Source organism: Nesoenas mayeri (genome assembly GCF_963082525.1).
Source record: "Nesoenas mayeri genome assembly, chromosome: 24".
NCBI classification, from domain to species: Eukaryota; Metazoa; Chordata; class Aves; order Columbiformes; family Columbidae; genus Nesoenas; species Nesoenas mayeri.
In genome coordinates this window covers 2,618,582-2,644,126 of record NC_137546.1, presented here as the reverse complement: position 1 = coordinate 2,644,126, position 25,545 = coordinate 2,618,582, and the positions used below count along the sequence as shown (strand labels likewise).

General features: G+C 52.3%; 2 protein-coding genes across 3 annotated transcripts in view; one reads left to right on the top strand and one right to left on the bottom strand.

The window, feature by feature from the left end:
- NOC2L (NOC2 like nucleolar associated transcriptional repressor) overlaps positions 1–7,182 on the bottom strand; it is a 37,791-nt gene extending 30,609 nt beyond the window's left edge. For both annotated transcript variants that reach the window (XM_080358596.1, XM_080358597.1), the window contains exons 1-8: positions 7,142–7,182; positions 6,326–6,511; positions 5,313–5,481; positions 4,665–4,775; positions 3,885–4,005; positions 2,691–2,781; positions 2,489–2,567; positions 659–769 (exon numbers count right to left, since the gene is read on the bottom strand). In XM_080358596.1, the coding sequence (XP_080214722.1) occupies positions 659–769; positions 2,489–2,567; positions 2,691–2,781; positions 3,885–4,005; positions 4,665–4,775; positions 5,313–5,481; positions 6,326–6,511; positions 7,142–7,161 (888 nt within the window). In that variant the 5' untranslated portion in view covers positions 7,162–7,182. The remainder of the gene's footprint in view (positions 1–658; positions 770–2,488; positions 2,568–2,690; positions 2,782–3,884; positions 4,006–4,664; positions 4,776–5,312; positions 5,482–6,325; positions 6,512–7,141) is intronic.
- Positions 7,183–16,908: 9,726 nt separating this feature from the next.
- On the top strand, positions 16,909–24,410 carry KLHL17 (kelch like family member 17; the record flags this gene model as incomplete). Its single annotated transcript, XM_080358933.1, has 11 exons — positions 16,909–17,122; positions 17,537–17,658; positions 18,123–18,344; positions 19,284–19,400; positions 19,870–20,083; positions 20,458–20,602; positions 21,119–21,286; positions 21,646–21,734; positions 22,762–22,835; positions 23,524–23,705; positions 24,182–24,410. The coding sequence occupies exons 1-11, from the start codon at positions 16,912–16,914 to the stop codon at positions 24,408–24,410; spliced, it is 1,773 nt and encodes a 590-aa protein (XP_080215059.1). The 5' UTR covers positions 16,909–16,911.
- Between the last annotated feature and the right edge of the window lie 1,135 nt (positions 24,411–25,545).

Below are 25,545 nucleotides of genomic sequence, written 5' to 3'. Positions count from 1 at the left end.
TACCTGCACTAATGAACTCTGCAGGAAATCAGAAAGATTCCAGCTGCAGGGCTGAAAAAGTCTCCTCAAAAATCCCTACTGCAGCAGTGAGCAGAGTGCTACACCTCCAGATCTGAGGTGTACCAGCCTCCCATTGCTGTGTACCAGTCATCTTCATCACCAAAGGGTTCCCAGCCTCATTTAAATGTTGTGTTGCAGCTTTACATTTAAATGTCACCCTGTTGCCCTCTTCCACACCTCCTTTGTTGTTCTTAAGTGCTCAGCAGTTGTGACTAAGTTTCTGCAAAAATATTCCACCCCCAGCTCTTGAAAGCGAAATAGTATCACAGACATACACAGACTCAGCACACAGGCAGCAATTACTCCATCTGCGATGAGGAAGCAGACAGCTTCCCCACAACACCTCCGTGTCTCTTTGCATGGGGATTAACAGTAACTACAAACATATGCCCGCTCATCTCAGTGTGAAAGTGCTTATGGCACCTAGAAGGTCTGTAAGAGAAGGAGGAGTCGTTTGCAGAACCGAAAGAAAAGCAAAGGAAGAGGAGTACAAGAGACTGGACTGTCATGGAATCCAGCCCAAATACCATGAGGCTCATCTGAAGGGGTAAAGAAAGTACCTCAGATACAAATGACATATCGTAACGTGTCGCCTTACCTTGAGAAGCGCACGGCACTGCTTCGGGAAGGACAAAAAATACGGCACTATGGAATTGACATGCTGAAGGACTGCTGCACCAACCGAGGCTTCTGTTAAACAAGACAGGAGCTATGGACGGAAAAGAAAACACAACTCCATTTAGCATGTAGTCCTCACCACTTCTTCATTTATCATTAAGCATCTATATTTTGCTGTTTCAAAGAATTTCTGTGTTACTAAAGGACTGGAACACCAGCCTTCCCTAGGAACAAGCTCAAAGAAACACACAAAAGCTGTATCAGGAAAGGGGCAGACATGTGGTTGGTTAAATAACTTCCCTGAAAGTACATCAACCTGGCAAATGTGAGCTCAGGCTACTGGACTTGGATGGCTAATGGTCCCTGAACTCACCACATAACACCTGGTTTGTGTACACCGCAAAAGCTAAGTCTATATACAGATTACGATGTCTTGCAGACATCTCACTGCAAATGTTCAAAGCATGATGAAGACACCCTCAGCCTACACACAGCTTGGAAACACACCATCTGACCTATCCAGTAACTCACTGGATTTCACTACAATTTCTTTAATGAGAAGCTGGAATACTATCAGGTCTCAAGAGGTTAACTCTAGCTCAAGGAAAAGGTTAGACAAACTATTCAGAAACAATATCTCTGCATTTCCAGGTTGTTCAGCTCAGTTCACCCAGAGCCAAACCCAGAGGCATTTACAGTTTCTAATTTGAAGACAAGGGGTGAGCTCAAAGTCACTTTGAGAGGTTCTGCCTGATGCAGCGTCCCTCTTGCCTGCAATCCCAGTTGCTGGAAGTAGAGGCATTTTTTCTACATTTAATTTTCTTCCTCATTCTCCTCCTTGCACTGCAGAGATTCTGTACTCAACAGGTCGCCTTTGAAAAGTCACATACCAAAAAGTAAACGAGAAGATATTGTTCAGAAACTACTACACTAGAAAAACTTTGTGGGGAAGCCTAGGACTGAGCACACTGGCAGTAAGCGCAAGACCGGGGTTACTTTAATGGGACTGCTCTGCCAGCTTCTCCTTCCCTGCTGCAATCTGCTGCTGCTGGCGAGAGGCACTGTGACTCCAGAAAAAACCTCTAGTGATCAAACCGCTCTTTCTGCTAAGTCATTCTGCCAGCTCACAGCTAAGAGACATCAGCTCTTTCTCTTCCTTATATCCTCTTCCTTCAGCTGCTGAACAGTGAGTATTGCAATGTTGCTGCTTTGTTTTTAATATTCTAAATTTGGGGATGCATGATGAAGCAGTCCCAAAAATAATTAACTGGGGGCAGAAACTTCCTTCAGAAATAAACCATTAATTGTCTCTGAAACACCAGACATCAGCAAGTTTGGACTGACAGGATATCCTAGTGGGATGGAGCACAATCATACGTGGAGATGTCATATGTGAGGTTATCAACATAACATCTTAGTATTCACTACAAGTAGTGGCAAGATCATAGTGCTAAAAATTGAATTAAAGCTGCAGAATGCAGGAGCACAACACTACAAACTACTTTAAAACCCACTAAATAATTATGTGTCAGACAAGACACAACGAACTGTCAGAAACCCAGCCCTTCTTTACAGGCTACCTATTTTAACCCAACCATCCTATGGACCTCCAAATTGTTAGTCAGACCAAACACTTTCAAAACAAGACAGGGACTGGACAGACATACAAATCTTAGTTAATCATCTTGATAGTTTGGTTCTTCGTTTAGCAGTGCTGTTAACAGATCTAAAAACCCATACGCCTTATACCAAAACATCCCAGCAATGCACAGATCGACCCCAGTAACATAAACATGCTGAACTTTCTTACCTGTATGGTAGAGCCGAGATACACTTTTACATCCAGCCGCAGCTTGCTCCAAAGTGGGCTGGTGGATGGGAGGACCATTCTAGAAATGAGCAAGAGTTGGGTTTATGTTTAAAACAAAAAAACACCAAAGAAATTAGATTTCAGCAGTTCTGTAAAACTCCAACACCAACCAGTTTTCTCTCATTTCAAATCTCAGACTTACTTTAGTTTGTTCTTTGGGGGTTTCAGAAGAAGGAGCTTCTGCAGGTAGTGGAAGAGGTCCCGGATGCAGAAGGACACAAGGGCATTGAACACTGGTTAAAAAAAGTCAGTAAAGTATTTATAAATTATTTTCCATATATTCCTGGTTTCCCAGCTAATCTGAAAAGAGAACCCCAAGGAACTAAAGACAGCAATTCCCATAGCAGAATTACGATGTTTCCTCAAGCTTCCCAAAAACATCAGTTTGTCTTATCCTGTAATTTTTTTATTTAAACAGCAAGATTACAACTGATAGCTTTCTAGCACAGCAGCCGTCTCTTTACTCTCTGAGTAAACAGCACCAAGCACAAAAGCAGCCTGACCCATGACTAGGAGTCTATACTACCGTCAGTCTCTCCCAAAACATAATGAAAATTAAAGGCACTTCTTAATAAAAAAAAAGGATTAAGGAGAACATGTGGGTCTCAGTCCCACTCCACACTGCCAGTTCCAGATGGCACAGAATAACAAGCTGATAAAACACAGTGAGAAAGCACCTGCTAATTTAGTGGTAAAAGTGGGTGCGCTGCAGGTCACATCCTCTGAGACACCAACAAAGACATTTCCCTCTCAGCCCTGCTGTTATGAGCGTAAGAGAGATGTCTGTAAAGCCTAGAGCTTATGCAACAGGGGCCTTGGCTGGAGAAAGGCTGCGTCACATTTGTTCTACAGGCACGATGATCCCATAGAGAAGATCTAGACATGCAGTATTTTGAGAGGTCCTGGCTAGGGGAACATGGACTTAATAGCGCAACTGGACTCTGAACTGCTGCATGGTTATAGAATGATGTTTGGTAAAATGACTTTAAAATAGTCTTCTCGGATTAGTTCTAAGAGGGAACCGCAAGAAGATGCAGCAAAAGCTGTCCAAAAAATGTGCGCTACAAGCATATAAATAGTACCCAGCTTCACTCTCAGCAGTCTGGTGAGTGAAGGGTGGTACCTCCCCCAGCAGCCCGCAAGCCCAGCTGCTCCGGGCACGCAGGAGAGCTGCGCTCACACAACGCACAACAGAAGAGATGCCACTACACAGACTCACCACCAGGAAGATAAGCTACTTAAGTGAAACAAAACCTATGAAAGGGCAAGTTAACTCCTGCCACAATTTACCTCTTCCAATAGCTAAACCTTCTAAGTAGTACAGTGCCCAACCCACCTGCGGCATCAGTGACTTGGAACTTGCTGGGATCAGCCCCACCACTGTCTCCTTTGGTAGTCGCTACAGCTGCTTTAAAGGCTTGAACGATTTCATGGAAAAGTTTCGGTGTTAGATTTCTCTGTGGAAAGAATAAAAAGGATTGCTGAGGAGAAAAGTAAGCAGTATTCTAAAGCTCTGAAGCACCTTGCTGGGACAAGAGTATTGAAATTCATTTTGATTGCAAAAATAGTTTCATCCTATAACACTACAGAAAAATTTCAGACAGTGTTAATGAATGCTAATGGCCTTCACCTGCTCTAAATGGGCTTCTAGGCCTTGCAATTGGTTGGGGCTGGAGGAGCAATCAACCAGCTGCAAGCAACTATCCAATCTGACCTCTCCCTCCCCCTCTTAGTCAGAAGCAGAAAGGCATTTCATCTCTACTCAAAACATGACTGAAAAAGTTACTGGAGGTACTAAAGGCACAATGCTTAGCAAGAGGTTGAAAAATCAAAAGCTAACCATTCTGACCTCTTCTGAGCCACACAAATTTCCCTAGCTTCACCCTCAGATATGGGGCAAGTACTCCCCACAGCCCAAGAAACATTGCAAAGACAAGTCCTGCTGAAGTAATACGAGCTCTAGGAGTATGACCTTGTATGATGGACATATATCAACTCTGTCAGTTTTTGTGTAAGATTAACAAATCAAAAGTTCATCTTTTGGAGGCAGCAACACATGTGGAAGAATGTTTAAAGGGGAACACTCGAGTGCCTTGTATTCCAACTCCCTGCTCACCTCTGCGCCTTTTTTCCATTCTTCAACCATCTTCAAGCTCACAGGGATGAAAGAAGCTCTCTTCCGTTTAACTGCATCATGTTCTTCTTCTTCATCTTCATCACTTGCTTCCTAGAGAAGTCGGTACCAAGACAGAGAAAAGGCTTATACACTTCTTTTGTGGCCCCACTCCTTTTGCTGAGTAGCTACTGAAGAGGAATGCAGGCAACAGTGAATTTTATTAATGCTGTTATCAGCACTTTGTGTAAAGCAGATATGAAATTACAGGTATTCCAAAAAATCTACCTAAGCCCAGCAGCTCTGCTACATGGATACAACATGCAATAACATAAAACATCAATGAGAAAGTCTATCCACTGGGGCAAAACAAACTGTAATTGGAAAAGGTGCCAAAAAAACAAAGCCACAGACAAAATACACTCTAAGGCTTTGCTTTCACAATCTTCACACAAACTCCTCATGCTCAGGTCAAACCCACAGCTGACTTCTGGATTACAAACCCAAACACGTGCAGATGATCTTTGGGGAAGCTCCTCCCCAACCACCTGTGCCACTATGAGCCCAAATATACTCAGGCCTTGTACTGAAACTCAAATACTTAAATAATTGAAATAATTGATTTCAGAACCCCAAAACAGGGCCTAGTACCTCCAGTGTATCAGGTGGTATATGCAACTGCTCCTCCTCATCAGAAGTGTCTGAAGCATCAAAATTCAGCAATGTGCGATCGTTTTCCTCCAAAAACTTATAAAATTCAGGATCTTTGTCCTTCAGTCGCGAGAGCTGATCTTTATGTTCAGATGCCTTTCCCTTCTTCCTGGTAGATAAGAATTAACATGCATTTATTCACTGCTCAAACTTCTGCTCATGCTGTATGAACAGCAAGCAACTCCTAGGCACTAAAGCACACCTGCAGCTAATTTAAATGGCGATGGATTTATCAGGGCTGGGGCCACAGTTCTGCTCCTGCTCTAAAGGGCTTCCAAAAAGTTATTTTCACCCAGTACTATGAAATCTTGACAGTAAGCTATCAGCTTGTATTGGAATAGTGGCCTGAGGCCATTAAAACATTCTGCAGAACAAACAAAAAATCTGTTACTCAATTTCTCAGAATTACTCTCTCCAGCTTTTGTAAATAATAATGAAAGCTGCACTCCCAGAGAAATCTGACAATGAAAGCTTCATAAAAATCTTATCTGCTATTAAAGAATTGTACTGGTTTCTAATAACGACTAACAGTGCCTAAGAACTACATCATTTTCTATCTTGCAGATACTCCAAGATCTTTCAGCAAGAGCAAATACACGCAAACTGAGGAGAATCAAAGTAAGCTTCTGCCTGATTCCAATATACTCTGTAAAAGACTAAAAGCATATACACAATTTTTCCCACTGTAGTTAGTGAACCGACATAGATATGACGGAAAATCTGACTGTCCTGTACCCCATAACCATGCTACAGTCTTGAGTGCAGCCCTTCTAGACACTTCTGACTCAACTCGCCCCAGAAACAGCTCGCTGTACAACACACAATACAACAAAGCCCTGTGGCTACATATAAAACCAGGCAAAAGAGAAAAAGCCAACCAGCAGGTGAACATGTGCTTAGATGAGCCGAGCCTTGCACAAAGCAGGCAAGCAGGGAGCACCGACTGCCCTCACCTCGCAGCCGGCTGGGTCTGGAGCAGTTGCTTTGCCTTCTCACCCCTCTGCACCTTCCTGCTCTGCTGCCGCTGCGCCCGGACCCCCTTGGCGGGCCGGGACGCCTCTTCGTCCTCCGAGCTGCCATAAGGCTCTGAGTCAGAGCCAGCAGCGAGGAATTCGTCCAGGCTGAGCTCTGCCAGGTTCCTGGGGAGGTAAGGAGAGAAGTGGGGGAGATGAGCAGACAGCTCCAGGCCTCATAGAACTGTTTGAGTTGGAGGGACCTTCCCAGCTCCCCAGTGACCCCCCTGCCATGAGCAGGGACATCTGCACCAGCTCAGGTTGCTCAGAGCCCCGTCCAGCCTGGCCTGGGATGTCTCCAGGGATGGTTCATCCACCACCTCTCTGGGCAACCTGGGCCAGGCTCTCACCACCCTCAGGGACAACAATTCCTTCCCCGTGTCCGGCCTGAATCTCCCTCCTTTAGTTTAAAACCATCACACTCCTTGTCCTATCACAACAGGCCCTGCTGAAAAGTCTGTCCCGATCTTTCTTATGGCTCTCTTTTAATTACAGAACGGCCGCACTAAGGTCTCCCTGGAGCTTCTCTTCTCCAGCTGAACACCCCAACTCTCATTCTGTCCCACACCAGAGCTGTTCCAGCCCCGGCTCGTCTCCGCGGCTCCTCCGGCCCCTCTCCAGCAGGTCCGTGTCTCCGACGTGCTGAGGACACCAGAGCTGGACGCAGTGCTCCAGGTGGGGTCTGAGAGGGACTGAATCACCTCTCCTGACCCATCCCGCCGGTGCCCCCGCTCCGTCCATCCGTCCGTCCCTCACCTCTTCCCCGCAGCCGCCATCTTGCCCGCCTCGCTCCCACGCGGCCGCCGCTTCCGCTCCCAGCGTGCCGCGCGGCTCCGTGGGGCGGGGCTTCAGAGTGGCTCCGCCCCCGACCGGCCCTGGCCCCGCCCCCGCCCGCCGTTCCCCCGACACCGGCGGCCCCCGGGCTGCCCGAGCGGGGCCGGTCACACGCGTGTCCCCCCGCTCCCGCAGGACGGGCCCCCTCCCCCGGTAAGTGAGCGGCGGGGCGGGGCGAGATCCCCTTCCCGGTGACACGTGTGCGGCGGGATCTAACCGCGGGGGGAAGCGGCGAGCCGTACCGAGCCGTTCCGTGCCGTTCCGTGCCGCGGGCAGCTCCCGCACGGCTCCGCCGCGGGGTTATTCCGGGTGACGGAGGAAGCCGCAGCCGCCGGCACCGTCTCCATCCCGCCGCGAGCCGGGGAGGAGCCGTGCACCTGCCCCCGCCCCGTGTCCGGGGCACCGCGGAGCCCCGCAGCATCCCCCGGGCATCCCGCGGGCCGGGCAGAGTCATCGCTGCACCGGGACCCGTGAGTACCGCTGGGGCACGGCCCTCCCGCCGCCCCGCAGCAGCAGGGACACACTGGGGGAGCGTCCCGGGCCCGGCGGCGGGAGGAGGGCGAGCGGGGGGGGATGACCCGGGGGACCGGCACCCGGAGCAGCATCTCCATCACTCCCCACCGCTATCGGTGGCGTGTCCCCCCCCAAGTTTCGCTGCCGGGGGACAAGGAGCTGGGCGGGAGGAACAACCGGGGCCGTTCCCGGCCGCTGCTCTGCATCCCGGCATCTCTCGGTGCGTTTCTGCGCTGAGCGCCGTCTCCTTCCCCGGCCGCTGCCAAGTCCTGGGGCGATCCCTTCGGTAAAGGAAAAAGCTGCAGCTTTGGAGCTTTGCGCGATGCTGGGGCCCAGGGCACAGCTGCAGAGAGGTTCTGACCGTTGGTTTTTTGGCTCATCCTTAGTGGAAGCACACGGGCTGTTTGGTACCGTTGGCAGTGGAGTGGGCTGAAGGGCACAGGGAGAAACGTTGCTTTAGGTTTTCTGGCAACTTAGAGGGGAAAAGCAGCTTTTTTTCCCATCCTCTGCAGTGACCGTTAGGGCAGAGAGCTCTCCTGGAGTGACAGCATCTCTGCTGGTGGAGCTGGTCCCAGAGAGCAGCAGGCCAGGGCTCAAAGGGATGGTGACCCTGGGACCTCAGCTTCTCCACAGTAAGGAAGAAATGCAGTAGTGGGTGGTTGTCCTTGCTTTCTGTTCATCAGAGCACGACCACCGACTGACCAGGCTTTTGTGCCAAGCTAGAAAAGTGCTTTTCTTGTGGCCTTCCTTTTACGGAGTCTCTTTGTAAAGGAAGCCTGCTCTGCTTTGACTTCAATGGCTGCTCTCTTGGGGTGCTCTCCATTGCTGGAGACTACAAGGAAGAGGTTAATTCTAGAGTGATTCAGCAATGTTTGGATATTTCGGGTGCTTTTGATCCTGACAGTCTCCAGGTGAGCCAGGCTGATGCAGGTGACATTGTCCCTTGGACAGGACACAGCTGAAATGAACCCCAAATTGCTACTGGTCTTCTTCCATATGGACAACCCACAGGCATGAGCTGCATTTAAAGATGGGAGAAGGAATGGGGCCTCCACAACAAATCTGGGATGTCTGTGTGCTGGTGTTTTGCACCCAAGAAGTTCGGGTTTGTTACAAGTTCGCTGTTAGGTGGCTCACTAACACTTCAATGTGCAATAGCTTTTTGGTTACGATCACTACAGCCAAGCAATCATCTTTGTGGAATCTCTCCCCTCTGCATCCCAAGTTTCTCTCCTGAGCCATGAGCATCTGCTGGAAATGCTTTATTCAGCATGGCAGTGAGTAAGACTCTGAAGGATCTTGGGTGTAAAGATCTGAGTTTCCTCCCTGAGAACTGACTGATTTGTGAATCCCAGCAAGTAGCATCTAACTCAGAGCAGACCAGGAGCTGGTGAGTGTCATAGTCACCTGCTACCTTGGCTTGATTGTCTAGAATCCAAATGGAGTTGCTCCTTAGCATCTTGGATTGCTAGGATTGTCCCTTGTGCCTGCTGTCAGCTAAGGTCAGCTTGGTGAGGGTGGCAATGGGACCTCTTTTCTCTGCCACCCCATCTGGTGGCCCTTGCTTCCATCAATTCTGGTCTTGCTTTGCTGCATTCCAGGCTCAGCAGCTCAAAAATCAAACAGTCATGCTGAAGTCTTGGTGATGGCTTCTGTATCTTCTCAGGTGCTGGAGCCTTCTCTCCAAACCCTTAGGCAAGCTGGACTTGGTACCAAGAGGAGCTTCACCCCTTCTGCCCGGTCTGCTAGAACTGGCTTCAAACCGCGCTGCCTCCTCCAGAGGATGTGACTCCTCAGGACAGGAATTTGAACTCCTCCAGCTGAAATTCCCAGGGTCTGGGACCCGCTGGCCTTGGCAGACCTCAGTGTAGCAGAAAACTCAAGGCCATTATGTCACATGCTCCTCATAGCTCAGTTTTCACTCCTGTGGCCTTTGCTGCTGCCTGCAAGACGACGTGAGGGAATTCTCTTAATTGTTTTCTGGCTTGAAAGCAGGCACAGTGTGAAGCGCTGAGCTCGTCCGGAGGAGGAAACGCAGATCTGCTTACGTGGTCCCATATGTCTCCATGGCCAACCCACAGGATGACTGAGGCTGTAGGAGGCTTTGTAAGCTGTCCATAAAGCTGGTGTGGACCAGGCAGCCTGCAAAAGGGATGAGACCAGAGTGCAGCTGATGACCTCCTCTAGTGACCTCCTGGTTCAGAGGGTCACCCATGAGCTGTGCCTCACAGAGCATCACCAGCAGCATTGTCCCCTTGCTTATCCGTCTGTAAAACATCTGCTTGTCCCTTTGCAGCCAGCAGAACCCGAGTGCTTTACCCTTCTTTCCTAGTCTCCTGCTGGAGCCACGTCATGGAGTCAACTTCTCTAGGAGCCAAGCGGTAGCTCATCCTGGGTCTGAGCGGCTTCATCTCTCTCATCTGACGTCAGGGCATTGCTGGGTGGTAACGACCCGCTCTGCTCTGGCACGCTGCCACCTGCTCAAGACACCATCACCTTGCACAGCGGACAGGTAAAGGGCACAACATCCCTTTTTGAATAGCTGCTGGCCAAAGGTGTTGCAGGCAGGGAGCTCCTGGGCAAATCCGGGAGCCAGGAATATTGAGATCCTCTGATACGGGCTGCCTGCAATGGGCTGAGCGCTCTCACCTTGTCTGTTTATCTGTCTGAAAAATGAGTTGGGGACAGAGGTGTCTATCATGGAGGAGGCTAGAGGCAGATGAGGAACACCACAGGGATGGGTGGTGCGGCTGAAGTTGTTAACTATCACTCTGCTGCCTGAAGAGGAGACTTACATAGTGCCTTTTTGTAGAGGTTTGGTGCTTCTTGTGCCATTAAATAGCACTGGATGCAACAGTGGCTCCTCTGCTGTGTCTGCTGGGGGACACTGGGAAGGGGGAATTAGGACATGACCCACATTTCCAGTCCTTGGCAGAGGCAAAGGGCTCCTTGTGCTTGGATTTTGATGTGCTTTGTGCTGGCCTGTAGGAACTGCTGTCTAATCGCAGTACAGCTGGAGACCTGCACATCTTGCTGAGCATCTCCAGGCATTAATTAGTTGCTATGTCTTGTTTCTCCCTAACCTGGGAATTCCACAGCCTCAAACCTATTCGAGTCCTGATGCTGACAACCGAGTACTTAAAGTGACCCATATGTTAGCACAGATGCTTCTAAATCCCTCAGCCATGGAGTCCTGCTTGGCGCTGCTGTGAGCCCCTGTGCGCAAAATACTGAAGACAAAAGCTGAGTTTGAGGCTGTCTGCAGGAAGGGATGCTGCCTGTGCAAGGTGTGTATGAGACAGGGAGAAGATTGCATCCCCTGATGGGCACCGAGCAGACTGGATACCCTTTATCCATTTCAGGTGAGGGAATATGCTGGTACGGTCACTGATGCTCTGCGTTGCGCTCCCTCCTCTCTCAGCTAAAGCACTTCTAAGTGTGAGCTGGGGGTGACTGAGAGCAACTTTGAGCTGAGTTTCCAAACAGGACTCCCCAGGAGTAACAGGGAGAGAGGCTTTAATTAGAAAAGACCTCCAGCGTTCTGTGTGCACCAGAGCCGATTGATTACAACCCACTGAGCTGCTGAAAGGCACTGACTGGGTCAATGTGCTGAATGCCCTACTTGCCTGGAGCCAGCGCTGTCTCTGTGCTGTAGAGCTGGCAACTGTGTGCAGTTTTCCCCCGTCCTCCCCACCCCCTTGCCGAGGCTCCACATCCTCTCTGGCAGCTTGTCACTTCTCTGCAGATGTCTAGACAGGAGGATTCAGTGCGTGTCAGTTATGCCTAATTCATTAAAAAAAAAGGCAAACCCTACGGAGAGCTGGGGATTCTCAGTCCTGCAGACTCAGCGCTGTCTGCGCTGCCTTGAGGCGAGCTCAGAGCAGATTAATTCCACCGATCAGCAGGAGCAGCGCACGCCCGGCCCTCCCATCCATCGCAGGGGGCTTGGGGAATAGAAGACAGACGCGGGGTCAGGGCAGCGCTGGCAGCGAGAGCAGAAGAGGGAGAAGAGGAGGTGGAGAGAAGCGTTTGGGGATGAGCTGCGTGCTCCTGACCTCTCCTTGCAGCTCACCCGTTATGTGTTCTTGGCACACTCGTGTTCTCCGTGCCCATCGGGAGCTGGCAGAGGGGTGCGAGGTGTCCGAGTCCTCAATCCGGCTGTCTGAACCTGCCAGCTCCCGAATTCTGCTGTCACTCCTGCCGCCTCTGAAGGCAGAGCTGGTGCCGGGAATGACAGCTCCCCCTGCCACGCTAAGTCACATTTCCATCAATACTTGCAGTCCTGGCCTCTGGAGAGGTGCAGCTGTAAATCAGCTGTCGCAGTGGCGCTGGCTGGACCTGCAGCAGGTCCTGAACCATTAGGTCTCTCTGCTTCCTCACAATTGCTGGCTTTTCTAGGTTGAATATACAATTAACCTGTTATTAAAAAGACCAAATGCGAGCTCCTGCACACTGTCAGTGTCCGCTTGAATTCCCTGGGTCCAGGTAAAATGTTACAGGGGCTGAGAAGGGACCGAACCCCGAAGTGTTGTATTGAGGGGGAGAAAGTTTTCTGTTTGTATCAGTGACGCTAATGGGACAGGACCTGGTGGGGACAATTGCCTACGTTGAGTGCCTTCTTTGCATCTGATTTCCAACCCTCTTCGATTGTGTTTGTTGTGAGGAAGGGGGCAGGGAAGGCAAAAATGCAATGTATTTTGTAATGGGCAGTGCCAGGCCCTCTGAAAGAAGCAAGAATTTGAGATATCCAAGTTTGAGGTGTAAGGGTATGTCGTGTATATCTGCTGTAGCTTGTGAAAACAGCCCTGGTGTCTTAGACATGCCTACTGCAAGAGGATTACTGGTGCAAAAATACTGCTGGTAGGTTAAAGCTTCTCTTGAGCTGTGAGCTTCCAAGCCATGGGCAGGGTTCAACAAAAGGCATAGCTCAGCCAAATTAACGAGGTCTGCACAAAGCCATAAGGAAGGTGAAAATTTGCAGTCCAGCAGCATCCTCAGCTGCATCCCTGGCTGCTGGTCCGAGCTGTATTAGTGCTCTTACTTTACAACAGCACAACAGCAGTTATTGTTACTGCCGGCTCAGCTGTCTGTGTCCCTTGTTGAAGGGAAGGAAGAGAACACGGGAGCACATCTTCCTCCCAGGAGAAAAGAAGCTCCTTGTGCTTGTGTGCGCACACACAGCTGGGCAGGGGTTTGCCTGAGCTGCCCCGGTCTCGTCCTACCCTGAGCTTTAATCTGTATTGTGCGTTTCAGTTCTTTGGGGGAAAGCTAAACCACAGGGGGCTATTTGCTGGCAAATGGCCTGTGACTCCTCTCAGAGGGGTTAAAAACCAAGAATTTAGATTTCTGGTGTAGGGGAGATGGAGATGCATTGGGAAGCAGCGATTCCTGCCTGTGGCTCTGCTCCCGAGCTCCTTCTCCCGCAGGCGTCCATGCTGTTGCTGTGCCCAAGAATGAGTTTTTCTGTGCTGTTCTGCTTTGGCTTCGCTGCTCAGAATGGAGATCTGAAGGTGCTGGGCACAAGGGAATAGCGCTGCCAGCAGCCCCTTCCTGCCTGGGGACAGAGCCAGGGGAGGCAAAGAAAAAAGACTTTGTGCCTGGGAGGTGGACCCTCAACACCAAGGAATGGGGGAAATCGCTCCCTGAAAGGTAATCTGGGAACATGGTGCCACCTCGTTGACTGAGCTGTGCTGTCCTCTGCTCTCTTAGTGCTGTGAGTGCCAGCAAAATGTCTTATCCTGAAGGTCTAATGGCAGCACTTGTGTGGGAGATGGAGTGCTGCACTCAGAACAGGGCTTTGTAGCTGATTTACCAGAGAAGGGAGACTGGGATATTAACGCAGGGATAGGGCATGTGTGGAAGTTTAAGCACCACTGTACATCAGGCTGCAGGGCATGTCATGCCTTAGAGCAGGGGATGTCACCTAGTCCACAGCAAAGGCTTCTCCATAACATCTGGCCAGCTGTACAGGATGTGTCTTTGCGGTCTCCTCACGAGCCCAGCAGACACAAAATCCCCATCCAGGCTGTCAACAAAACGCCATTCTCCAGGTTCTTCCTGGGGAAAGGGCAGGCTCTGAACTTTTCCCCGGAGGATGCTCTGTTCCCTGTTTATTGCTCAGCACGCTTCTTTTCACTCTCGGCAAAATATGGTTTTATTGTGCAACGAGAACAGACCTCCCTTTGGGCAGGGATCATTTGCATTAATTAACCGAACTGTTATGCATGGCCACGCTCTGTCGCATAGGAGCCAAACAAACGCCTTCTTTTTTTTGTCATAACCCAGGAGTTATTACAAGTCAGCCACCGCATCCATTATAGCTGATGCGTAACACGTGCATTCGTGCTGCTGCGTGCTCCACAAAAGTGCGCTTGTGTTTGCTTCCCCCCACCGGAGCTCTGGACACTGCTTTACTGTTTTGTGTGGTCCAGGCGCTGGTTCCCATTAATTATATTTTAGCAGTGCTCATAGACCTTCATTTCCTGGGCATGAAGTTTTACAAGGGAATAAGGAACATTTACTGCTGCTGGTGAGGCTGAGAGTTCGGGCACAGGGAGCAGCACAAGCAGCAGTGGGGTGTCCTTTCGTTTTTCTCCACTGATTATATTCTGACACATTAAAGCAAAAGAGCGCTGATGGGAACAAGTCATTGCAGGGCAAAGGGGACAGTGGGAAGTGACACCGATGGGGCTATCCCCACTGCAAGCCTCAGGCCAGACCCATGCCAGCCCTCCCTGTGCCCCAGGATGGTGACATTTTCCCAAGCTGCTCTTCAGGGGAGGGAATGATGAGGTTGTAGTGAAAAACCATCCTCAGAGTTGGTTCAGGTGCCTATAGCTGTGGGTCAGGTCAGCTGGAGACTGTCCCCTGGTGCAGGGATGCTGTTGGGAGCAGTGCGGTGGCTGGGATGACATCTCCCTCTGGTCCTGGTCCCTGCTCGGTCACGTCAGAGACTGAGTGACACAGCGGTGGTGTGACTTGAAGTGACACTGTGGTGTGTCAGTCGAGCTCTTCAGAGCTCTGCGAGGTGACAGCAGGGGGTGTGGGTGGAGAGGGGAGTGAGCAACCGCTAGTCTCTGCTGCTTGGCCATGGGAATCGTCGCAAGGAAAGATAATGTCACCCTCATCACTCTCTGCATTTGTACTTGCCCAGAGTTGTGCAATGACTCAGTGGCAGGGCTGGGAAGAGAGCCCAGCACTTCCAACTGGCTTTGGAAATGCGTTTGGTTGCTGCGATGCCAATGCGTCGGCTACGGCAACCTTCAGTCACACAATCATAGAATCACAGAACAGTTTGGGTTGGAACCTTCCCAGCTCCCCCAGTGCCCCCTTGCCATGAGCAGGGACATCTGCACCAGCTCAGGTTGCTCAGAGCCCCGTCCAGCCTGGCCTGGGATGTCTCAGGGATGGGGCATCTACCACCTCTCTGTGCAGTCAATTAGAGCTGGGGCATGACTTAAATACTGATGGGGAGAAGCATGCTCAGCAGTGTATTAACAAGATAAACCAGCTCAAGCAGATTAGGAGAACCTTCGGGTTTGCGGTTAGGGAGCAGAATAAAGGTGAGAAAGCACCATCCGCTCTCTGCCGCTAAACCAGGTCTGGGAAAGGAGCTTGTGAGCCCAGGTAGAGATGCAAATAGTCATAAATTGCCTTTGTGTGGGCATCTCTTATCCAGCAGCATGTGAATTAACACACTGAGGTGTCCTAGGGATGTTGCAGCTTTCTGAAGAGCTCAGCTGAGGGCTGTGAGAGGAGAAGGCCGGTTAATTCATGGGCGCTTCTTCCCTGTCAAGGGCACAACAGCATCCTGCTCTCCTTGCTGGAAAGCATATACAGGCATTGCCTTTGTTGTGTGCCCGTGAGTCTTCCCCGCCGACAGCGAGATGAGGAATCTCATCTCACACGAGATGCTGTAGATAGAAGAGGGCATTGCAGGTTTCTCTCCTGCTTGGAAAAGATGTTTATTCATCTTTTCTTTTCCTCCTCCAGACTCTAGTACATGATACGATTGCTATTTAAAAGCAGATAGATGGCTGCATTTGTGGCTGAGCAGGCACAGTGTGGTGGGTTTCTATTTTTGGGCTCGGCGCCGTGGAGGTGCCGCGAGGAGCACGGGGGCCGAGGGGATTCTCGCCGCAGGGATGCGGGGGCAGGCGCACGAGCGCAGCACTCAGGCTTTTATGTTTTATTTGTCCCTCCAAGCTGCCTTTTTCTCCAGCTCCCTCCCCCTTCTTCCTCCTGCTGCTCAGTCATTCTCTCTTCACTCCCCCACCTTTTCGGGTGCTGCTGGCAGGGAGACAGTCTAACGCCTTTGGAAACACCGGGAGCAGCTTAGCTGCAGACAGCATGGAGAGAGAAAACATCTTTGCACAAATTAACCCCTTATTTGTAATTAGGCAATTTTTGTTATGTGCTAGCTGATCAGGTTAATGTACCAGGTTGTGTGGAACGACTGTCCTGCTCCATGCTCCGTGGTGTGAACAGGAACATGCAGTTCTGCACCGGGTCCCAGCATCTCTGTTCTTTGCTGTCTGTCCCTCCCATCAGCCTACTCAAACCAAAACTCCCTGAAAGATATAAATGGCAGGAAGCATCCATTCCTAAGTCTGCAGGATTCTGATACGGTATTCCCTGGTTATTTTTTGTTTAAGCTTACCACAGTTGTCATGTTCGCTGTCTCTAGTGGTCTATTTAAGCTGTGTTTGATCAATGCGGGACGTGCATGCCCCGGTGAGACTTCTCAGATCAATGCTTCTGCTGATATTGCATGGAAGTGCACCTTGTTAGGCAGATTTGGAGGTGGTACAACTTCAAGGAAAGCCAGTGTGAGCGCATATGTTGTAGGGCAGTGCCCTTCTGGAGGCAGGCAAGGGGGATATCAATCCAGAGGTGAACACAGCTGGGAGGCAGTGAGTGTCATGGAAGAGTCTCAGCATTGCTTTGCATTTCTTGTGTTCTTCCAGGGACTGTCTCCTCCCCGTCGCTGGTTCATGAGCAGGATGATGTTTCTGGTTAGACAGGAGCTGTTCTTGTGCAGTCCTTGTGCAGTGGTGGGCACAATGGGGGCAATGGGGATTGTCTGGGGCTACAGCTATTCCTGCCTGGCTAATGCTTTGTTTTCCCCCCACGTCAGTGCCGCTGAGAAGGGACAACCCACCATCGACCACCCGGCAGCCATGGAAGGGGGTGTGCAGCTCCTCAACCGCGATGGCCACAGCATCTCCCACAACTCCAAGCGCCACTACCACGACGCCTTCGTCTGCATGAACCGCATGCGGCAGCGGGGGCTGCTCTGCGACATCGTGCTCCACGTGGGCACCAAGGAGATCAAGGCCCACAAGGTGGTGCTGGCCTCGTGCAGCCCCTACTTCCACGCCATGTTCACAAGCAAGTAGCATCCTCTCTTCCCCATGACGAGGGTCTCCCTGCTCTTCAAACCCTCTCCTCCCTGCAAATCCCTTCCCTTTCTGTCCCACTCCCTGTTTTCACTGCCCTGCCCTATGGAAATATGATGCCTGGATGACATCTCTGTGAGCAAGTACAGTGATGTTGCTCATTTGTCCCCTTTCCATGAAGCCCTGTTCCCATAAACCCCTGCACAAACATCTTGATGCCCGTCCTGTGAACACGGACCCCATTCCCTTGAGCATCCTGCTGCTTCTCCTTGCTAAGAGGTGGCCAAGAGACCTTGCTGGGCCGTGGAGGTGGATGATAGCTTGTTCCATGCATGGTCAAGTTCTCCTGAGGGGAAACAGCCCTGCTGTGGGACTTTGTTCATGTCTGGTGTCTGTGTTGCCCCAGATGAGATGAGTGAGAGCCGCCAAACGCACGTGACGCTGCACGACATTGACCCCCAGGCCCTGGAGCAGCTGGTGCAATACGCGTACACAGCGGAGATCGTGGTGGGCGAGGGGAACGTGCAGGTAGGAGCTTCCCCACAAAATCTCTTGTCTCCACAAAACCGTTCTGTACCAGACTTAGCTCCTGGGGGCTCTTCTCTCCCGCTGCTCAGCACTTTCAGCTGTTGTCCTGTGATGGCAACTGCATCCAGCAGTGCTCAGGGAGTTCATCTGCTCTCCTGTGCCTGGAGATGTGGCTCCTGCGGCTGCCGTGGTGGGAATGGCTCCTCAAAGCACTATGGCCAGGTCTAGTCCTGAGCGTCTGCCACTTTCCTGCTGTTTTCTGGCCCTGTGGGGAATTACAGGTGTCCCTCTTCACTCTTCTTTAGCTTAATTCTATTGGGAATAAAGAATGTCCTCTATGCGCTTGTGTGCCTGGAGGTGCTCTGTGAGCCTGTTCTGTGGTTGACTTGCAGTGAGATGAGGGTGAAAATGGTTTCCTTGCCCTGGAAACTCTCTTTTCCCCCCCAATTCTTTTCCACTGCCAGACACTTCTCCCTGCTGCCAGCCTGCTTCAGCTCAATGGTGTGCGGGACGCTTGCTGCAAGTTCCTGCTCAGCCAGCTGGACCCATCCAACTGCCTGGGGATCCGGGGTTTTGCTGACACACACTCCTGCAGCGACCTCCTCAAGTCTGCGCACAAGTATGTCCTCCAACACTTCGTGGAGGTGTCCAAGACAGAGGAGTTCATGTTGCTGCCTCTGAAACAGGTGAGGTCCTGATGGGAGAGTGAAGGTATGGAGGTGGCAAGGCTTGAGCTGTGTCCCAGAAGGCACCATGTGCGTGTAAAGAGCCCAAGGAACCTGCAGTGAGGGGGTTTGGCAGAGAAATGTACCCAGATTCTGTGCTTTGGTCCTCTCTGTTTGTTGGAAAGACAATACATGGGAAGAGTGCTGTTCGACAGTGAGCTTAATCCCATGTGCAATAGGGACGGGAGGGTAGCACAGAGGATAATTACTCTGGCTGGTGCTCACCGTGTGAGCTCTGAGCACACTGCCCTCTCTCTGGGAGCTCAGGCCACAGAGTCAGCCCTGACTGCCCTGGTTATGGAGCTGTGATGTTTAATCCTGGCTGGGGCTGTGTCCCTGTCCTTGCATCACCCGACACTGCGCGGACCCTCACCAGGGTACATAAACATCCCTTTGTCCCTTCCCAAGGCACTGGGGTGGCATAAAGAGAAGGGAACGTATCTTCTCTTGCTCCAGCTCTGTTGTCCTTGGCAGGTGAAGCGAGTGTGCCGGCAGCAGCCAGAGCACCTGGTTCTATCCCATGAAATATGGAAGGGAAAAAAAGCAGAGTTGTCTGGCTGCTCTCACTGACATTGATTGGAAATGTTAGACATGGCAACAGCATCAGAGACAGAAGTGGGGGAATGAGCCAAGGCAGATGATAGAGGGCAGAGCGGTCTCCACATCAATGCTGCAAGGAGAGGGGAGGCACAGCTGCACCCCCCTGGTTTGGGGAACCTGGATGCTCTTTGGCTCCTTTTGCATCCAGTGTGAGGGAGTAGCTGTGTACCCCTCAACCACCAGCATCTCCAGGAGGTGGTGGCTTTACCACTGGCAGTGCTGTTCTGGGTGTGGGAATGTGTCCTTCTCTCCCAAACCACACCAACCAATGCTTCTCGCCCTTTCCACCCCCCTCCACAGGTGCTGGACCTCATTTCTAGTGACAGCCTCAACGTGCCGTCAGAGGAGGAGGTGTACCGGGCTGTGCTCAGCTGGGTCAAGCATGACGTGGACAGCAGAAGACAGCATGTCCCCAGGGTGAGTCTGCTGCGGAAGGTGACCTGGTTCTGCCCACCAGCCCTGAGTGCCTGTCCTGGGTGGACACACAGCTGAAGGAAGCTGCAAGGGTGGCCAGAGGGCAGGGACAGCAAGTCCCTGTCACACCGCTGCTGGTCCAGGCATAAATGAGGGTGTTGCTGAGAGTTCAGGCTCCCGGAGCAAAGTCCAAAGTATTGACAAATGTGAGAGGATGCCCTGTCTGACCCCTGGCAGCTTGGGCACGCTGAGCTCCGGGGGGCATGTGGGTCAGCCCTGCCGTCCCGAGCTTTCATCTGCATCCTCAAAGAAAAAGATCTTCGGGGAGACCTTATTGCCGCCTTTCTGTACTTAAAAGCGGCCAATAAGAAAAATGGGGACAGACTTTTTAGAAAGGCCTGTTGCAATAGGACAAAGGGTGATGGTTTTAAACTAAAGGCCCTGCCAATGGGTGCAATTCCTCCCCGCTCAGCTCATGAAGTGCGTGCGGCTGCCCCTGCTGAGCCGGGACTTCCTCATGAGCAACGTGGACACAGAGCTGCTGGTGCGGCATCACTCGGAGTGCAAGGACCTGCTGATCGAAGCCCTCAAGTACCACCTCATGCCGGAGCAGAGGGGGGTCCTGAGCAACAGCCGGACGAGGCCGCGGCGCTGCGAGGGGGCCAGCACCGTGCTCTTCGCTGTGGGTGAGGCTCTGCCGCACGCTCACGTTTTATGCATGCAAACCCCTTCCCAGAGCCTTGGGCTGTTATTTAGAATCACAGAATCATTTTGGTTGGAAGACCCTAAAGGTGATTAAGTCCAACCATAACCTACCCCTGGCACTGCCCCATGTCCCCAAGAACCTCATCTCTGCATCTGTTCAACTCCTCCAGGGATGGTGACTCCACCACTGCCCTGGGCAGCCTGTTCCAATGCCCGACAGCCCTTTCCAGGGAGAAATTTTTCCTAATATCCAATGTAAATCTCTCTGGCACAACTTGAGGCTGTTTCCTCTCATATCTCTTGTCACTTGGGAGAAGAGACCAACAATTTGCTCTGTTTGCCATCCCCTGCGCAGGTGGGGGGAGCCTGTTTGCCATCCACGGGGACTGTGAAGCCTACGACACGCGGACGGATCGGTGGCACATGGTGGCCTCCATGTCGACCCGCCGGGCCAGAGTGGGCGTCGCTGCCATCGGGAACAAGCTGTACGCCGTGGGCGGGTGAGGATGGCACGGAGCCGGGCGCGGGGAGCGGGCAGGGATGTCTGCGGTGGGGAGAGCAGCATGGAGCTGCTCGGGGAGCAGAGTTGCCCAGCAGAGCCTCCCTTGGCAGCCTCTAGAGGAAGCAATGCACTATCTCAGGGTTACTAGCTGCAGCAATGGCAATGAAAACTACTTCCCTGTGGCTCCGAGCAGTTTGCTGGTAGCTACACCCTGGGCTTGTGCTGTTTTGCCCCATTTTCCTTAGCTCTGTGCTGCACTAAGAGCCTGTTGTGTCCCCATCCCTCTCCCCTGGTGTGGGGACCCTCTGAGACCTCCTTTCCTTGCAGACCCCCAGGACAACTCAGCTACGGGCTCTGCACTTTGAGCAGGTGCTTCAGTGCCCTTTGCCTTAAGGAAGCTGGGCAGGGAGGAGAGGGGACAGGGACCCAAGGCTCTTGGTGGCTCCAGAGCTGTAGCCTCCCCTGCAATCCAGGATTCCCAGCTCTTACGCGTTCTCCCTTTGTCTCACTGCAGCTACGACGGGACCTCTGATTTGGCCACAGTGGAGTCCTACGACCCCGTCACCAATTCCTGGCAACCTGAGGTGTCCATGGGCACCAGGAGGAGCTGCCTGGGTGTAGCAGCACTTCACGGGCTTCTTTATGCTGCTGGGGGGTACGATGGGGCCTCGTGCCTGAACAGGTAGGGGATTGCCTTGCTACAGGCTCCTCCACTGCTCTTGCATCCACTGTCCTCGGTGCGGGGTGACTGGGGAGCCCCAAGGCCTGCTCCTGGCAGATGGACTGGCCACAGAGTAGAAGTCTTACAGTCCAGCTCCATTTTGCAGTGTCTTTGGCCTGGGCAAAACTTCTTCAGGGGGAAAAAACCATTGTGTAGCCCTCTGCCACAAGAGAACACAGCCTTTGGCAGTTCTTCCCTCCGTTTTCCCTGTCTGTTCCCAAGCTTCCTCGGGAGCTGCCCCCGAGGGCCTGTGGCAAAGAGCTTTGAGCTGGGCTTTGCCAGCGTCACCCTTTCTGTTCCTGTGTCCCTGCCTGCTGCAGCGCAGAGCGGTACGACCCTCTGACGGGCACCTGGACGTCCATCGCTGCCATGAGCACCAGGAGACGCTACGTCCGGGTGGCGACACTAGGTGGGTGACGGCGTGAGGACCCGACCGACTTCTGTGCAGATTCTTGCATGTCTGCTGGTTTCTTTCAGTGTTCTTCCATTCTAGTTCCTGCCCCTTCTTCCCAGCTGTGAGTCTGGGTAGCCCAGCCATTCCTCTGCCATGTCCTGACGTGCTCCCTGCCTCTGCTTTCCCCCTCCACCTCCCTAGTAATTGGGTTTCATCACAAAACTCTTGAGGGGACCCACAGCTCGGTCCTTTGTGCTTTGGAGCAAGAGGGCTGGCTCTGCATCATCACCTGGCCCTGGAAAGAAACAGACAACCTTATTACTCCTTCATTATGAAAACAGGACAGTCCTTTCACTGATGATCCAAGCAGTAGTGCTTGGTCAAAACTGTCGCTACCAGGGGTGTCACAACATGGGGTGCAATGCTGTGCTGTCTCCTGACTCAAATGAAAGAGGAGGATGCAGTGGGAGAACATTGTGTAGTGCAGCTGTGGGGTTAACGCAAGCACTGTTCTTCATTCTGGTGGGTGCTGGACCTCCCTGGGCATGCTGGGGTAGCACGATGTTCCCCACCACCGCAGGAACCACTGTGCCATGTCCCTGTGGTGCCTCTCCCCACCTTATTCTCTGTTTTCAGCTCTCAGTGCTGACTCAGAGCTTCCCTCCGCTCCATCACCAGCTCAGACCCCCTCCCTGCTGCCACCTTTATTGGCGTTTCCCTGCACCAGCCTCCGCCGCTAAAAATAACCCTTTGCTCTGGCGGTGAGCACTTGCGGCTCCTGTAATTGAGGAGGTCAAGAAGCGGCAGGCGAGCGAGCTCTGGGAAGCTCGCAACGTGGCAGAGAAATTGCCTGATGAATATTTCACGATGCTGTGAGGGAGGGAGCTGGGGGAGCCCTGCAGAGACGAGTTCGGCTGCCCAGGGAGCGAGAGGCACAGCTGGTACCGCTATGGGCAGCCTGAGCAAGGGCTGTGGGAGGCTGTGCTGGGACTAGGGCCCTGCTTTTTAGCTAATTCTCATGCATGTGTGACTGTCTTTGCAGAAGGCAACCTCTATGCCGTTGGGGGATACGACAGCTCATCCCACTTAGCCACAGTAGAAAAGTATGAACCCCAGGTAAATATAAAACGTGCTTGATTAATACTTTTCCTTCTCCCCTCCTGATGCATGTTAGCAAACCACTGCCGTAGCTCAGGACATGACCAGTCCCTAGCAAAGCATTGCAGCAGCAGTGGAGCAGAAGGTGTGAGATTTTTCCATCAGCAGAACACTCTCTATCCCCATTGCCTGCTCAAGTTCTCTAGGAAGAAAAGCTCTTGTTTATGTCCTGAGCTGTTTCCAGCTGAGGTCTGGGGTATGTGTTGCATCTGGGGTCTCACAGATCTGTTAGAGCAGGCTGGATCACTGCAAAAAAGATCAAAGAGAAGGTTCGTGAGCTGTAAAGCCACAGTCATGACTTGTACAGGTTTGAAATAGATACAGCTCAACCCCCCCATGACTGGGCTGGGATTCAGCGATGATGTGATGGGTGGCCTGGCACTGGGATCTTTGTGCTCGGGCTCCTGGGATGGCAGGACTGCAGCTGTGCTTTCCAGAGCCAGCCGACAGAGTTATCTCCTGGGGCCTGCAGCTCTTCCTCTGGGCGAGTCAGAGAGAAAGAACTTGGGTGCCCCCAAAAGTCTTTTTGGAGGAGAACCATTATGTCAGGAGCTGTGTGGTAAGAGCAGGACTGATGTCACAGGACAGGTATGTGGAAAATGCCTCGTACACATCCGGCTCACAAGCAAACGTTGCCTTTTCCCAGGTCAACACCTGGACGCCCATCGCCAACATGCTGAGCCGCCGGAGCAGCGCGGGGGTGGCCGTGCTGGAGGGGATGCTCTATGTGGCTGGTGGCAACGATGGGACCAGCTGCCTTAACTCCGTTGAGCGCTACAACCCCAAAACCAACACGTGGGAGAGCGTGGCACCCATGAACATCCGCAGGTAAGGAGTTCTGCCCCTGCCTGCGCACAGGCAGCCTGCGCTCCCAGCTGCACTGGGAGGCACTGGTGCCTGTGTGCCAGGAGGGCAGAGCAGGGACGTTCTGCAGAGGGATTTATTCTCAGCAGCTTGTGTGGCCATAAAGAACCAGCTGGTATAGCTGGCTGAGGCCACATAGGGGATGTTGCTGGGCTGCAGGAGGATTTAAGGCTTGGAATTACAAGGATTTAAGGCTTCTAGGGAGTGTTTTTTAGATGTGGCACTTCTCCAGCGGGAGGAAGGTGTCAGAGCGAAGGGGACAACCTGAGGCTGTGCTCTGCACTCTGCCACTGACTGAACCCCGGTGGTTCATTTTCCTGGGCACTTATGAGGGTGGCAGAGCTCTGGCCAGTTCATCTGGGGTGCTGAGCTCCCCTGCACCCCACATACACTCCGCGTTCAAGCCTCACACCCCTGTGCTCTCTGCCTGGTCGTTCCAGGAGCACCCACGACCTGGTGGCCATGGACGGGTGGCTGTACGCGGTGGGTGGCAACGACGGGAGCTCCAGCCTCAACTCCATCGAGAAGTACAACCCCCGTACTAACAAGTGGGTAGCAGCCTCCTGCATGTTCACACGCCGAAGCAGCGTGGGGGTGGCCGTCCTGGAACTCCTCAACTTCCCACCACCCTCCTCGCCCACCCTGTCGGTCTCTTCGACGAGCCTTTGACAAAGGATCAGGACCTACCTTACCTCAAGGGGACAGGGGCGTCTGGTGGGGCTCTAGGCCAGCGTGGCCAGTCCCACAGGGCAGCCGGTCGCTGTAGGAGGAGGACGAAGGTACCAGCTGCTGCCTCCAGCCCCAGCACTCCTGTGAACCCCCGGAGCCATCCCCGTTCTTGGTGCACACATGGGATCAAGCACGACCGCAGCAGCTCAAAATGTGCTTCCTGGGCGAGCACCCTCCTTCTAGGAGGGCGAGGAGAGAGGGTGCTCCCTGCTCCATTCAGACTCATCTCACCGCTCACCCAAAGGGTGTATATTTTCTTTGGGGAGGGGAAAACTTTTAAACCATTGCTGCTTTCTTTTGGATTCCCGGGATCCAGCCGGTGCCATACATCCGAGCACAGCCAGCCGTGGAGGCTCCGGCAGCCCTGTGTGGTGGCAGAGGTGACAGCACTCCTCCCAAGGACACAGCCAAAGCCACCGCTCCTCTGAATGTCACTGTAGCCAAACTCTTTACCAAGCCTATTGTGCACTGTTAAAGACTTTGAGGCCACTGTATGGTTCTCAATGGTGTCTAATTGATGCCTTAAAATACACAAACAAAAGAAGCCCAGCTAAGGGACAGGGCCTGGAGGAGGGAGGTTTGGAGACAGAACTGGATGCAGCATCCTGAACCCTCCAGCGTTTCCGTGCTCAGCTGGTCCCGTGGGATCTCAGCCGCCCCTTCCTCTGGGGAGTCCCCAGCCAGGCAGATGGGTTGAGTGACCGTGTTTGCGTCCCTGCTGTCGCTGTCCCAGGTTGAAGTGACTCTGCGGCTGCTCTGCACGTGGTCCTGGTTCACCCTTTGGCTGGGAACAGATCGCCCTGTTTGCTGTTCCTCTCTCTGCAAAGCAGATTCTGGGTTTATGGAAAGGTATCGGTTCTTAAAAAAGAACAGTCCAGCCTTCTAAATGAGGAGGATTGCCTGGCATTACTTTTTTTGGGTGTTATTTTTTTGCCTTTTTTAATTTGAATGCCAATACTTTAATTTTTAATGAATTCATACCCCTTTATTTTTTACACTACTCTGGTATTCCCCATCCCATCTGTTCCCTTAAAAGGCAGCAGAAGGGATGCAATTACGTTTCTCATTTGTTGAT